At 39.7% G+C, this 14,359-nt stretch overlaps 1 protein-coding gene across 1 annotated transcript; it reads left to right on the top strand.

The window, feature by feature from the left end:
* The first annotated feature begins 701 nt into the window (after nucleotides 1-701).
* Nucleotides 702-12,713, top strand: LOC109924996 (sodium-dependent phosphate transport protein 2B-like). Its single transcript, XM_048601904.1, has 12 exons — nucleotides 702-736; nucleotides 847-938; nucleotides 1,072-1,188; nucleotides 1,318-1,446; nucleotides 1,569-1,712; nucleotides 2,057-2,168; nucleotides 3,546-3,741; nucleotides 7,215-7,310; nucleotides 8,958-9,078; nucleotides 11,193-11,360; nucleotides 12,374-12,490; nucleotides 12,577-12,713. Exons 1-12 carry the CDS (start codon nucleotides 702-704, stop codon nucleotides 12,711-12,713), a joined length of 1,464 nt encoding a protein of 487 aa, XP_048457861.1.
* Nucleotides 12,714-14,359: the final 1,646 nt, after the last annotated feature.

Raw genomic sequence — 14,359 nt, 5'->3', positions numbered from 1 at the left:
CAAAAACATTTTTTAGCTCTTCAATTTTCCATTGGCCCAGATAATCCAATCACAAACATTGCAAGTGTAGAAACAGAGCTAACATGTGGAGCACTATGCATCTAGTATAAGGACAAACCATTGAACTAACCATGGGATTGAAAATAAATCAATACTTTTTTTGAAAAGTTATGTTTCATTTCTTTATCTGAAAGGAGTGATATAATTATTTGATAGATTTCTGCTATAGTTATATATTAAACGATCACTAAGGTCATTTGTCAGGCATGTGGTGTAGCACGTGATTCCTTGTCATTTAACTTACTAAGAGTAGACTTCGGCCCTTGCCATGCCCTATATAACCCAAGTGGAATGGGATGTCAATAGAGATTCCTTCACTCAACATTACAGCATTCTCCATCAGTCTTCAGCTAGTGTCCGGTGAGCAGAAAAGTCAACGGTAGAATATTCATCAACTTTATTATCTATTCTTACAAATAACATTCCACATTTTAAAATCCTTAGGGTATTGCCTCTCAGTTATTTTCTTTTCGGTGTTCATTTTGCATCTAATTTGTCTTCATGTTAGTGAAATTCAGTAGCAACATCGAATTCATCCTGGGTTTAAAGAATATTATTTGCTTTCAATTTGTAGTTTTTTTTAGCCGAATAGTTTCTTATCTTGGTCCTGCGGTTGGGAGACCAAAACTGACTTCCCTGATATGCAATTTAACGCCGGACTTGGATTGGGACTTGGCCAGATGATGGGGAAAAGGGAATGTTTCCTTTGGTTATATCCTCACCGATTGACGGCTATAGGAGTGATCGGTATTGAAATATTCATTAAATATTTGAATACTGCTCCTTGCAGACCATGGCTTCTCGGGCTGAACTGGAGGGCTCACAGGGTAGCTCTGGGACTGGCGAACTCGGGGCTAATGCCAAGCCAGCAGTGAGCGGTAAGTCACATTCAGGTGTTCTCCTTTTGGGCTGCACAGCCAGCAAAGCACCTCAGAGCTGCTCTTTGCTCTCAGCTTCTCTTTCTGGTCTGATGCCCTCTCCGTTTCTCTCTGCATCGTTTCCACATTTCAGGACCCAGTGAGGAACCGGGTTTGCTTCCCGCTTATTCGACCATCGCTCTGGTGGAGGACGAGCCGGAGGATCCCTGGGCAGTGCCCAAACTCGAGGCTGTTGGCATCAAGTGGTCAGGTACCCCTTCATCCCACCCCCAAGGGATAAGCAAGCCTTTGGCTCTTTTCATTCCTTGGCGGAAGCACCGTCTCCTCACAATTGAGTTTAAATGATAATAACACTAATAATAATGATTCATTCTGGCAGATCTGAGTGCCGCACAGAAGGCTGTCCGTGTGCTGACGGCGGTGTTGAAACTGGTGTTACTTCTTGGCTTCCTCTACGTGTTTGTGTGCTCGCTGGACATCCTGAGCTCGGCTTTCCAGCTTGTGGGAGGTGAGATCTCGGCGCGAGCGGGAAACCGAGCCCGCGAGCTGGCGCACACTCCATTCCATATTCCATTCCTGGTGTAGCTGTGCCTCACCACCATCTCGCCCTGCTGCTCTGCTCTCCCACAGGTAAAGCTGCCGGAGATATCTTCAAGAATAACGTGGTCCTGGCAAATCCTGTGGCCGGCCTGGTGATCGGGATCTTGGTAACAGTTCTGGTGCAAAGTTCCAGCACCTCATCCTCGATCGTGGTCAGCATGGTGTCCTCTGGCTGTAAGTAGAGTCGGACTTGCTCTTTGTGACATTGCTTTTTTGCAATGATCTGAGTGTTTTTATGTTATTGCCTGACGTCCGCCCCTGTCCCTCGCCTTACTCAGTGGCTGGGGTAGTAGGAACTGCAGATGCTGGAAAATCTGAGATAACAAGGTGTAGAGCTGGATAGCAGCATCATAGGAGCAGGAAGGCTGACGTTTCGGTCCGAGGCCATTCGACAGATTTTCTGATGAAGAGTCTAGGCCCGAAACGTCAGCCTTCCTGCTCCTATGATGCTGCTTGGCCTGCTGTGTTCATCCAGCTCTACACCTTGTTTACTCAGTGGCTGTTCTGTTTCTTCGCAGTGTTGGGAGTGCAATCCGCCATCCCCGTGATCATGGGGACGAACATCGGCACCTCGGTTACCAACACCATCGTGGCCTTGATGCAATCCGGAGACCGGACTGAATTCAGAAGGTGCGTTCACACGCCACCCGTTTCCCCTTTTGAACTTCTTTTTACAAGCGGTAAAAAAAATCTCCAGCCGACATTGGCTGTGTAGGGCAGAAGGGTAAGAATGCAAGAGTTATTTCTGACAGTAAACTAAAAGTTAAAAGTTGTAACTGCTTTTTTTTGGGGGGGGAGCATGGACAATTATTCCAGTGACTTTAATTGTAGGAAGTCGACAAAGCATTGTAGAAGTAATTTAACAGAGAAGTGTGAAGTCATGCATGTTGATAGGAAAAATAAGGCAAGGCGGGAATGAGAAGCGTCAGTTCTGAGGAGAGATTGAAGAAGAAGTTGTAGCGGTTCTCCCTGCAGGCTGTTCTCCTCAGAGAGAAGGCTGAGAGGAAATCTGATAAAGCTGTTCAAAATCATGAGTATGCTGGACCCAGTAAATGATCGTAAAAGAAGGTCATAGATTAAAAGTAATGTGCAAAGGAAGCAAGAGTGACGTGATGAAAAAGCTTTTTCACACAGTGAGTCGTTAGGATATGAAGCCACTGCCTGGAAAGGTGGTGGAGGCAGGTTCAATTAAAGCATTCAAGAGGGCTTTGGATGATTATTTGGACAGAAATGGTGTGCAGGGAAATGGGGGAAAAGGCAGGAGATTGGCACTAGGGAGTAGAACCACTGTACACATGATGTGTTGGATGGCCTCCTTCTGCACCATAACAATTCTTTGATTGGTTGATATAAACCAAATCGTTTACCTTTAAAAGTTATTCAAGAGCAGAGAGGCCTAGGCTTTAGCTTCTCCAAGATTTAGAAAGTTGCAGTACAAGTTATCAAGGCAGTTAAAAAGACATAAAGGATATTTGGCTTTAAAATTAGAGGCAAGGAATACAAAACCAGGAGGCAAAATACTGCAGATGTCAGAATTCTGAAAAACAAACAATTGGAAATGTACAGCAGGTCAGACAGCATTTGTGCAAATAAACAGGTAACTTTTTGAGTTGATGATGTTCCTTCATTTGATAATATTGCAATGTTTTTTGATCTCAGAAGGAAGAAAAATTAATTCCATAACATTTAAATTAATATTTGCATTTCTTCCAAACTGCAGCTACTAAAAGGTGAATAATATACTGATCCATCATTCAGTAATCATTGAAAAAATAGGTCTGAAAACAGTCTTTTCCAAACTGCCAGGTTCATTTTACAATTGAAATTGGACAAACTAATGAGTAAGAATTTTAAATGATAAATACACAAATTTACTTAAGCTTGACTTGATTGTCAGGATTTGCTGGGAACTTGTATTTAAAAGGCATGGGTGGTATGAGCATACTGCTTGTATGTATGATTAGGATTATGAATATATATGATAACAACTTTTTATTTTCTTCATAGAGCTTTTGCAGGTGCAACTGTGCATGATTTCTTTAATTGGCTGTCAGTTCTTGTCCTGCTACCAATTGAAGCAGCCTCCGGCTATCTATACCATCTCACTCAGATCATTGTTCAATCATTTGATCTCAAGAATGGTGAGGATGCTCCAGATATGTTAAAAGTCATTACTGATTGCTTCACGAAACTTATTATACAGGTAAGCTATTACAACATAGAGATGATGGAATCGTTATTAAACCATTCACCAAACCCAACCAAATAATAATCTTCCATGCTACTGCTAGACTGATGAAGTGTATCCAGAGAGTTCAAAGCTTGTCAAACCCTCAATCTGATGGTACCCGATCACACTTTGGAGTGGAGTGGTGAACAAAAACTTAAGGGCAGCTATTGACTATTGTTTCTGCATCTACTTTTCTGGCCCCCAAATTTGAAGGACATACTTGATGCTGCTGGAGAGCCATAGCCAGAAAGAATCAAGGCCCAAAGATTCTGTTGGGAAGCATTTGAAGATTATCGAGCCTGATAGCCAGCATGTGCCTAAGCATTATGAGACTGAGGAAGTCCTAGTGCAAGACCCACTAGTATCTTTTTTTGAGATGCAGTGAATAGAACTGGAGGTGAAAAAGCCAGCAATATTCTCCCAGCCCATTTCCTTCAAAACCCTATTGCTGAAGAAAGCCTCAGCCTCCTTTGTTTTCCATTGTATCTAGAAATGGTTTCTCAAACATTTGATGAAGAAAATCACTCTAATATACTTTCAAGGATGATACTTTAAATACTTTCACTTTTATATTGAGTTCGTACAGTTTCCAGTAAATAAGCAGCAGTTAAAAAAGCTTAGACTATTGCATAAATGAACGTAAATAAGCATATTGATGTACCAATAAGTTGAAATAAAAATATTTAATAAATTATTTAGGAATGATTTATTATATTAAGTGAAAATAATTTAAATCACATTATAGGTCAGGGTAGCATTCTTGTCTGAGTCAGAAGGCTACATGTTTACATCCTATTTCAGCAACAGGCAAAGGCAAGCCTCCAATTGCAGTACAATACTGAAGAAACATAATGTGACAAGAATTGTTTTTTATTATATTTAGTGATGTGATTAATTACTAAGTTTTGTTTGACATCACACTTTTCATTGAGGTATTCAAATGAATTGTGAAGTCAGTAAAACCCTTAAGCTTTGTGTTTCTACGAATCATTCTGCTCAAAAATTGATGGTCCAAATGAGCAGGACAGATGCTCTTAGCGGGAACACAAGGTGCTGTAAAAAGATTCTTTTATGTAAAAGTATATTTTATCTGGGGAGGAAGCGATTCTCCTTTTTTGACTTGCCCAAAGCAACCGAATTTTATGTTAATTAATGACAAAATAGATGCTTGTAGAATTGAGGAGTTGAAACTATTTCAACATTAGCAAACAGATTACACATTTAGGATTTTACATTATACTTTGCAGGTTTCTTGGCTGTAATTTTAGTTTCAAGTAATCAAGGCGGCCAAACAGCCTGTGTCATTTAGCAGTGCAATTGACACCGTTAAGGCTTCATGGTTTCTCAAGGCTAGACTTCAGAATTCTCGTTCCATTCTATGATCATTTCCATGACCCAGAGCATTGACTTCTTTACTGATTAGGTTTCCCTCCGAACTGAACTGAATTATGGTAACAATGATTGATTCATCTCTCAGCTAAAATCTCTGTGAGACCTTTATATGTTAACCTCCAAGGTAAAGAACGGAATATCAATCATACCATACCAAGAATTTTCTTTTTGTTTTACTTCTTTAATTGCAATCTTTTAGATGAAAAGAAAACTGTGACATGGAAACCAGGCAGTATCATTAGAGAGAAAAGTCAAGGTGCACAGATAATTAGAAGAGACTAATAACCCTAGAGCAGGAACAATAAGCTATTTGGTGAGGTCTGATTGAGGGATAATGTATTAAGATCTAAAAGAGAAGAAAGTTTGGGTACAGTTAAGGTACATTTGCTTGAGGGGAAAAGATAAGGCTAAGAAATCCAGAGGTCCATAGATGATGAAAGAGATACAGACTAAGATGAAGCAAAAAATGGTGCTTATGACAGTGTCAGGTGGATAATATAATTGAGAAGCAGGCTCAATCTAGAAAGTTAGGAGGAGAAGTAAAAAAAAATTGATAAATGCCTGGCGGCTAACACAAAAGGGAATCCAAAAGTCTTCTGGTGAAATATGAAAAGTAAAAGGGTGTTTGAAGGAGGAATGGGCCTAATTATTGACCTAAAATGGTTTTATTCTGCAAGGCAGGAGGTATGGCTGAGGTACTGAGTACTTTGTATCTTTCTTTGCCAAGGAAGAAGATGCTGCCCAAGTCATGGTGCAAAGGGAATAGGGTAGTATTTTGAGATAATTGATGGGCTAACCATGGATAAAGATAATGTATTAGATAGGCTGGCTATAGTTAATTTGGATAAGTCACCAGGACAAGATGAAATGCATCCAAGGATAGTGTGGGAAATAAGGATGGAAAGACACATGCCAACATTTTCCAATCCTCCCTTCATATAAAGGTTCACAAGAATGATTTCAGGGATGAGGAACTCCAGTTACTTAAACAAATTGGAAAAAAACTAGGGGTCTTTTTCTTTGAACAGAAAGGTTTGCGAGGACATTTGATAGAGGTATTCAAACCAGTGAGGGACCTGTACAAAAGTGAATCTGTTCCCAGTGGATGTATTGAGGTCCAAAAAGCACCAACTTAGGGTGATTATCAAAAGAGGTGATGCAACATGAAGAAAAATGTTTTACACAGTAAATCTTTTAGGTCTGAGGTATGACGGAGGCAGATTCAGTTGTGACTTTAAAAAAGAACTGTCTAGTTATCTCAAAAATAAAAGCTTACAGTGCTACGGGGATTAGAACGGAGAAAGGGACTAAGTGAGTTGCTCTTGCTAAAAGTTTGTACAACTAAGACAGGCTGAGTGATCTCCTTCAGTGCTGTCACCATTCAATGATTCTATACTGTGTGAATCATCGTAGACTCTATAATCAATGTTGCGACAATAACCAAAAAAGTGATGATCATGTCTGCACTTCTTTTTCTAAGCCTCTCTCTCCTCCTTAAAGATTCTCTTTTTAAATCTACTGTTTTGACAAATATTTGACATGATCTAATATCTCTTCAGGTAGTTAAGTGCCAGATTTTGTTTGATAATGTTCATTTGAAGCCTACGGAACATTTTACAAAGTTTAAAGATTCCATTGCTGTTGTTGCAGTTATATCATAATATAAAATCCCACATGACAGTTTGAGAATTTATTTTCAATTTTAATAATCTGGATATTAAAAGAAACTGATATCGATATTGGTCACCATGAAATTGTTGGTTTTCTAATGCGCTTAGAATTGGAATTCTTACCCAGTCTGGTCCATATGTGCCACTAGTACCACAACATGGGATTAGTTCTTAACTGCCCCAGCAAGCCATTCAGTTGTGTGAAAATTGCACCACCTTCTCAAGGATCGCCCTTCACAGCCAGTAAATATTAATATTGCTAACGATGCTATTCTGCCAAAAGTGAATTTTTAAACATTATTTGAATTCACAGACAGTGACATTTAATCAGAAATTCGTGGACTGCTTTTCTCTTGATGATTTGTTAAAATTATTTTATTTCAGTTGGATAAATCTGTAATAAATGAAATAGCAACAGGAAATCCAGCAGCAGCAAACAAAAGCCTTATTAAGGAATGGTGTAAAACCACAACTCAAATGGTAAGTGAACAATAAATGTAGGTAAACTAATACAGAATGTAATTAAAATAACTGACAGTGATGAAAAGCTTGTGTGCATTTAGAGACTATTTCTACAAGCATAATCCAGAAAAATGGCAACAATTTATGATTGAAGAAAGCTGGTCAAATGGTGCAGCAATCATAGATCAACACAAAAGAGGTTGTAGCTATGGTTACTCCAGCCAAGAATTTGCAAGACCTTAGTATGGGGGAAGAATATCGGAACAAAACCTATTACTGACTTTCTGCCTGTTCTAACAAATTCTGAGTGGAGTGTGGAATGGGTACAATTGTTCCCCTACTGCACTCATCATTTTAACAGCCATCTATCAATCTGATTGAACCAATCTGGTGCACAATGAAGAGTGACTCATTAGAATCTTAGGCTGATATCTCTCTCATGGCCATCTGTACCTTCTTGTTGTACTTGCTCCTAGCCATATATTTATATGCAAAGTTATTTGACTTCTTGCTGATTTCCCTGCTCTGGACATTCTTTCCCTTCCTTTGTGTTGTACTGCACAATATTACTATGCAGCCCTTTATCCATTATTGTTCTGCACTTTGAGCATGGAATGTCTATCAACATAATTCAAAGCTTAGTCTGTTCTGCCATGAATATGCTCTGGCTGCTGATTTACAATTTTAGCATTTCTTCACATCAGTTGCTTTCCTAAGAGTAAATTTCCCCTCTCTCAAAAGACATGTGCTCACTGCAAAATCTCTTATGCCGAATAAAATTCTTTAATTAGATAATCTGTTAGTTGTGTAAATTCACAGAATTCTGTGAACTGTGTTCATGAAGTAATATATTGTTAAATATAATCTTTTTCACCTTGGACCCTGATGTTGAATACATACCTTTAATATGTTACATCTGCTCGGGGTTCAAATTGTGCCTTCAAACTTTTCAAAATTTCTGTAGTTTGTTTCTTCCTGTTTCTGAGAGAAATTTAAAGCGGAATATGTTTTGAAACTGTTTTTCTCAACAGTGCTATAGCTCAGTGTACTTGCTTGGCTTAGTAAATAGATTAAATAGAATTAAATAGAATCTATCACAATTTCATAACGTTACCACTGTGCACAGAAAAACTGCCAGTTGCGTTTTATATCACCTTCTGTTTCAACTGAACATTCCTGTGACTTTTTCACAGCTCGCAAACATGAAATCTCAGCTGCACTGTGACACCATGTTCGGAGCTCACAGGCTAACAGTCTGGCTTGTGTCCTGTATCTTTATCAAAAACTGATTGCAAGATCATTACATCCAATCAGTGTGTTGTGGTAATGTCACATGACAATAGCAAGCCTGAAGGCACATTGATCTACTGCTGCATTTCCATTCCAAATACCTTGCCCTTGATTGTAGATGGCAGTGGTAAACCACCAGTGTCAAAAACTGGGGGAAAAAAAACAACTTAGGATGTTCTGCATCTGCAGAAAACATGTCAGGCACCTGCCTTTGGGCAAAGCACACGTGGAGTGGAAAGGAATTAGGCAGAATACAATTCTTAATTTAATGACAGAATAACACTGTAGGACATTTGTTAATGCTGAAGTGTGGTGTTCAGTTTCAGGTTGTAAAGAACATTATTGATTTTGCATAATAGTTCTTTTGTCTTCCAGGTAGAGAAAAATGTAACTGTTCCCAATGAATACAACTGCACATCACCTGAGTTTTGCTGGAGTGATGTCAACCATACTTGGACTCTGAAAAATGTATCGGAAACAATAAACCTTCAAAAATGTAAATTGCTTTTATTTAAGAAAGCATTACCATAACCAGTTAACCAATTGAATGCAGCTTATTCGTTTGAAGGTTAAAAGCCTCAGAACTGCCTTGTATTTCTAACAAAGACTGAATAAGTGTAAGATAGAGTAGTGGAACACTGGGCTAGAGGAAAATACTGTAGGTGGAGTCAAATCCACCTGGATGGAAAACATGGTGGCTGAGCATACTGAAATGCATGAGAGGCCCTGGGTCCATCTTCTAGCAATGGAGAAGTCCTCCAGCGATTAAGTTGGAGGCAGGAAGGAGGCTATGTGAGAGATGCCCACTCGTTGTGGGATGTCAGTGAGGCTTATTAATAAACTACTGATACCAATTATAGCACGCCGTATAAAATGGAGCAGTGGTTCAGGGATTAAATAGGAGATGCACAGTTTTCCCATGCTTCTAGTAAAGCGTTTGATAAGGTTCCCCATGGTAGGCTATTGCAGAAAATACGGAGGCATGGGATTGAGGGTGATTTAGCGGTTTGGATCAGAAATTGGCTAGCTGTAAGAAGACAGAGGGTGGTGGTTGATGGGAAATGTTCATCCTGGAGTTCAGTTACTCGTGGTGTACCTCAAGGATCTGTTTTGGGGCCACTGCTGTTTGTCATTTTTATAAATGACCTGGATGAGGGCGTAGAAGGATGGGTTAGTAAATTTGCGGATGACACCAAAGTCGGTGGAGTTGTGGATAGTGCGGAAGGATGTTGCAGGTTACAGAGGGACATAGATAAGCTGCAGAGCTGGGCTGAGAGGTGGCAAATGGAGTTTAATGCGGAAAAGTGTGAGGTGATTCACTTTGGAAGGAGTAACAGGAATACAGAGTACTGGGCTAATGGTAAGATTCTTGGTAGTGTGGATGAGCAGAGAGATCTCGGTGTCCATGTGCATAGATCACTGAAAGTTGCCACCCAGGTTGATAGCGTTGTTAAGAAGGCGTACAGTATGTTAGGTTTTATTGGTAGAGGGATTGAGTTTCGGAGCCATGAGGTCATGTTGCAGCTGTACAAAACTCTGGTGCGGCCGCACTTGGAGTATTGCGTACAGTTCTGGTCACCGCATTATAGGAAGGATGTGGAAGCATTGGAAAGGGTGCAGAGGAGATTTACCAGGATGTTGCCTGGTATGGAGGGAAGGTCTTATGAGGAAAGGCTGAGGGTTTTGAGGCTGTTTTCATTAGAGAGAAGAAGGTTAAGAGGTGACTTGATAGAGACATACAAGATGATCAGAGGATTAGATAGGGTGGACAGTGGGAGCCTTTTTCCTCGGATGGTGATGGCTAGCACGAGGGGACATAGCTTTAAATTGAGGGGTGATAGATATAGGACAGATGTCAGAGGTAGGTTCTTTACTCAGAGAGTAGTAAGGGCGTGGAATGCCCTGCCTGCAAAAATAGTAGACTCGCCCACTTTAAGGGCATTTAAATGGTCATTGGATAAACATATGGATGATAATGGAATAGTTTAGGTTAGATGGGCTTCAGATTGGTTTCACAGGTCGGCGCAACATCGAGGGCTGAAGGGCCTGTACTGCGCTGTAATGTTCTATGTTCTATGTTCTCAAAGGTTACTCAGCAGCCTACTGAGGAATTCCTCATTGTTGGAGATTTTGGGCTCTAAATATCTGGAAGTTGCTCCCCTGCCCTTGTTTCTGACCTGAACTGGTGAGACCCTAAATTGCAGAGAAGATTTACATTGCCTGAAAGGTACTTAATTTGGTCAGGCTTCCCTCACACAAAAAATGTGGATTTCCTACCAATTCTCCGAATGGTGGTCAGCACCCACAATATCAAATTCAACCCATATACTAATGTAAGATGCTTCATGCTTTCTTTTTTGGATTGGAATTATTTTTCATTTGATTATAGAACTGAAGCACTTTGAGACATCGTGCTATGTTAAAGGCACTATATGAAAGCAAATTATTGAAGCATGTCAAATTATGGAATTCATACATAGAATTATGGAATTCATTCATACATATTGTTATTTCAGGACATTAAGCCATTTAGGAATATGAGATATCTGTAAAATTGTAATAGATTAACTCAGGCATTACACATAATAATTCCAGTTTCTTTTTTCTTAGGTCATCATCTGTTTGTAAATACAGCAATATCTGATTTAGGCGTTGGTCTAATCCTTCTTGCAGCCTCTTTGATTGTACTGTGTACCTGTTTGATACTTATTGTTAAACTTCTCAACTCCATGTTAAAAGGACAAGTTGCTACAGTTATCAAAAAATTTATCAATACTGGTAAGTGTAAAAACTCATTTCAGATCACCAATCTGATATGCATAGTTTGGGATAAATTAATCTTCATCCATGCTCCTTCTTTATTTGCTGACCTTTGCAGTTCTAAGCATGTTGAATTCAAGTCATTTGCTACTTTTTTTCACTGTGAGATACATGATACAGTGAATACAATTAAATTTACACATATTTAATTCTTGTCGGGGTTTTGGTAAAAGACACCTTTCTAACTTTAGTTGTCCACTCATCAGAATGTGGGAAGAAGAAACAAATTCCACAGTGTTAATGCATGGAAGACCTATAATCTTTCCATGATTTTTGTCATAATATTTTGAAAGTGAACGCTGAATGAAAGAGCTGCTGCCATGGAGAATACACTCATTAATGATGACCAACAGCTAAAACTCATCTTGCAGCTCAGACAACTTTGCTGAAAATTACACTAATTGTTTTGGTGATTTTTTAAAATATGTATTAGATTGGATTTAAGGAAGCACACTTACATAATCAGTATTCACTATTGTCAGATGAACAAGGCCCGAGTGACAAACCAATATCTCCTGACATAGCAGTTAGAAATCTGCAGTCATTCAGATCAATGTGTTCCTTCTTTATTTTAAGTTATAAATTATATTTAACAATCTGGATCAAAATATTTTCATGGTTTCATTGAACAATGTTCTTTGCACTAATTATAAGAAAATGTGTAATAAATAGAACTCTGATATTGATCAGATATTAACTCAAGTGATTGAAATATACTTTTCTTATATTTGGTAATAAGATCATATATGTTATGAACAAGGACAATTACTAATTCAGAGGGAGCTTAACTTGTTTCATAACAACAATATATACAGTTTAGTTTTATATTTGTAAATTGACATTTAAACATGGAAATATTTTTTCAATAATTCAGTGTGATTGTCCATTGTATACATAACAATATCAATAATTTGTGGTATGTTTGTCACTTAAGTACAGGTAAAGTAATTCAAACTATAAACCTTTTGCAGATTTCAAATTTCCATTTGGTTGGTTAACTGGATATATAGCTATTGCAGTGGGTGCTGGAATGACTTTTATTGTTCAGAGCAGTTCCATTTTTACTTCAGCTCTTACTCCATTAGTTGGTAAGTGTAAGAAATACATTTTATATGAATATACTGTAAGTTGCAGCATAAATATTATTTTACGAAGGTATTTATTTATTTGGCAGGAATTGGTGTAATAAGCATTGAGCGAGTATATCCCCTCACACTGGGTTCCAATATTGGTACAACTACAACAGCTATTATAGCTGCTCTTGCTAGTCCAGGAGAAACCTTAGCTGACTCTCTGCAGGTGAGTAATTAAACAGATCATACAGTTTAATCGCAATTTTACATGTAGTGTAGTGGTGTAGCATTTATCTTATTGGAACAGTTAAGCAGAGATCCAGCTAATAATCCGGCAAACATAAATTTAGTTCCTACCATGATAGCTGAAGATTTGAATTCTGTTTTTAAAAAATCTGGTATCAGTAGAAGAGACTGAAGAAAACCAGCTAGATCCATTCAGAACCGAAGCATCCCACTTCAATTGGTTTGGCTTGTATGCAGTTTGAATATTATACTCTTCACTGCCCTGTGAAATAGTGTAGCAAGCTACTGAGCTGTTGAAGAGGACAGCTCACCACCGTCTTCTTAGAGCAACAAGCAGCTGGCTTTAAAAGCTAGATCATATTCTGAGAATGAATTAAGCATGTTATCAATCAAATTAATGTGACTTCTGTTTCCAAGGATTTTACTTTTTTAAAAAAAATTACTAGTTCATAAAGATAGAAGTACTTATTCATATGTAGTTTCCTTTTTTGTTCTTCCTTTTCCATATGTGGTAACTGTTGGTGATGAACAGTAATTTCTTGTTCAAGTGTTTATTTTTTCATATGTGAATTTGGTTAGAGGGACTTTTAGAGCTAACATATCTGTTCTCCCTTATATTCATCAGAAATGGGGAGGGGGAAGAGAGCTGGGAAAGAGATAGAGAGAGGAGGGGTGAGACTGGGTAAGGTAGTGGGATGATGATAGGTGAATGCAGGGTGGGGATTGGTCAGTGGGATGGGTGGAGTGGATAGTTGGGAGAGAAGATAGACAGGTTGTGTTGGGTCAAGGAGGCAGGGGGGAGGAGGGCGGGGGGGGGCGCTAGGCTGGATGCAGGTAGCGGCTAGTGGGGATTGGTCAGTGGGAAGGGTAGGGTAGATAGATGGGGAAGAAGATGGACAGTTTGTGTCGGGTCAAGGAAGCGGGCATGAGAGGGAGGGTTGGACATGGGATGAGGCCGAGGGTGGGGAGATTTTAAAACTGGTGAATACTATGTTAAGGCCATCAGGCTGGAGGCTCCTGAGGCGGAATATGAAGTGTTGCTCCACCTGTTTTCATGTGGTGTCATTGTGGCCCTGGAGGAGGCCCAGGATGGACATGTCACCCACGGAATGGGAGGGGGAGTTAAAATGGTTAGCGATCAGGAAGTGTTATCATTTGTCGCGTACAGAGCGCAGATGCTCTACAAAACGGTCCCTGAATCTACATTTGGTCTCACCAATGTAGAGGAGGCCACATTGGGAGCAACACATACAGTAGACCAAGTTGGAGGACGTAGGTGAACCCCTGTCGGATATGAAAGGTTTGCTTTGGGCCTTGTATGGAGGTGAGGGAGGGAGGTGTAGCATTTCCTGCGGTTGCAGGGAAAGGTGTCGGGTGTGGTGGGGTTATTGGGGAGTGTAGAGCAGACGAGGGTGTCGCAAAGTGAGCGGTCCTTACGAAAGGCAGTTAGGGGTGGTCATGGGGCTGTATTGTAGGTGGCGGAAGTGGCGGAGAATGATACGCTGGATGCAGAGTTTGGTGGGGTGGTATGTGAGGACCAGGGAGATACAATCCGACCCCACGACCAAAGGGATATTTTCCTCCCCACTCCTGTCTACAGCCTGATGGCCTTAACATAGAATTCACCAGTTTTAAAAT

This window comes from Rhincodon typus, chromosome 1 (assembly GCF_021869965.1).
Source record: "Rhincodon typus isolate 14 chromosome 1, sRhiTyp1.1, whole genome shotgun sequence".
Classification (NCBI taxonomy): Eukaryota; Metazoa; Chordata; class Chondrichthyes; order Orectolobiformes; family Rhincodontidae; genus Rhincodon; species Rhincodon typus.
The sequence above is the reverse complement of the archived record's forward strand: the minus strand, read 5'-3'. Positions and strand labels throughout refer to the sequence as shown.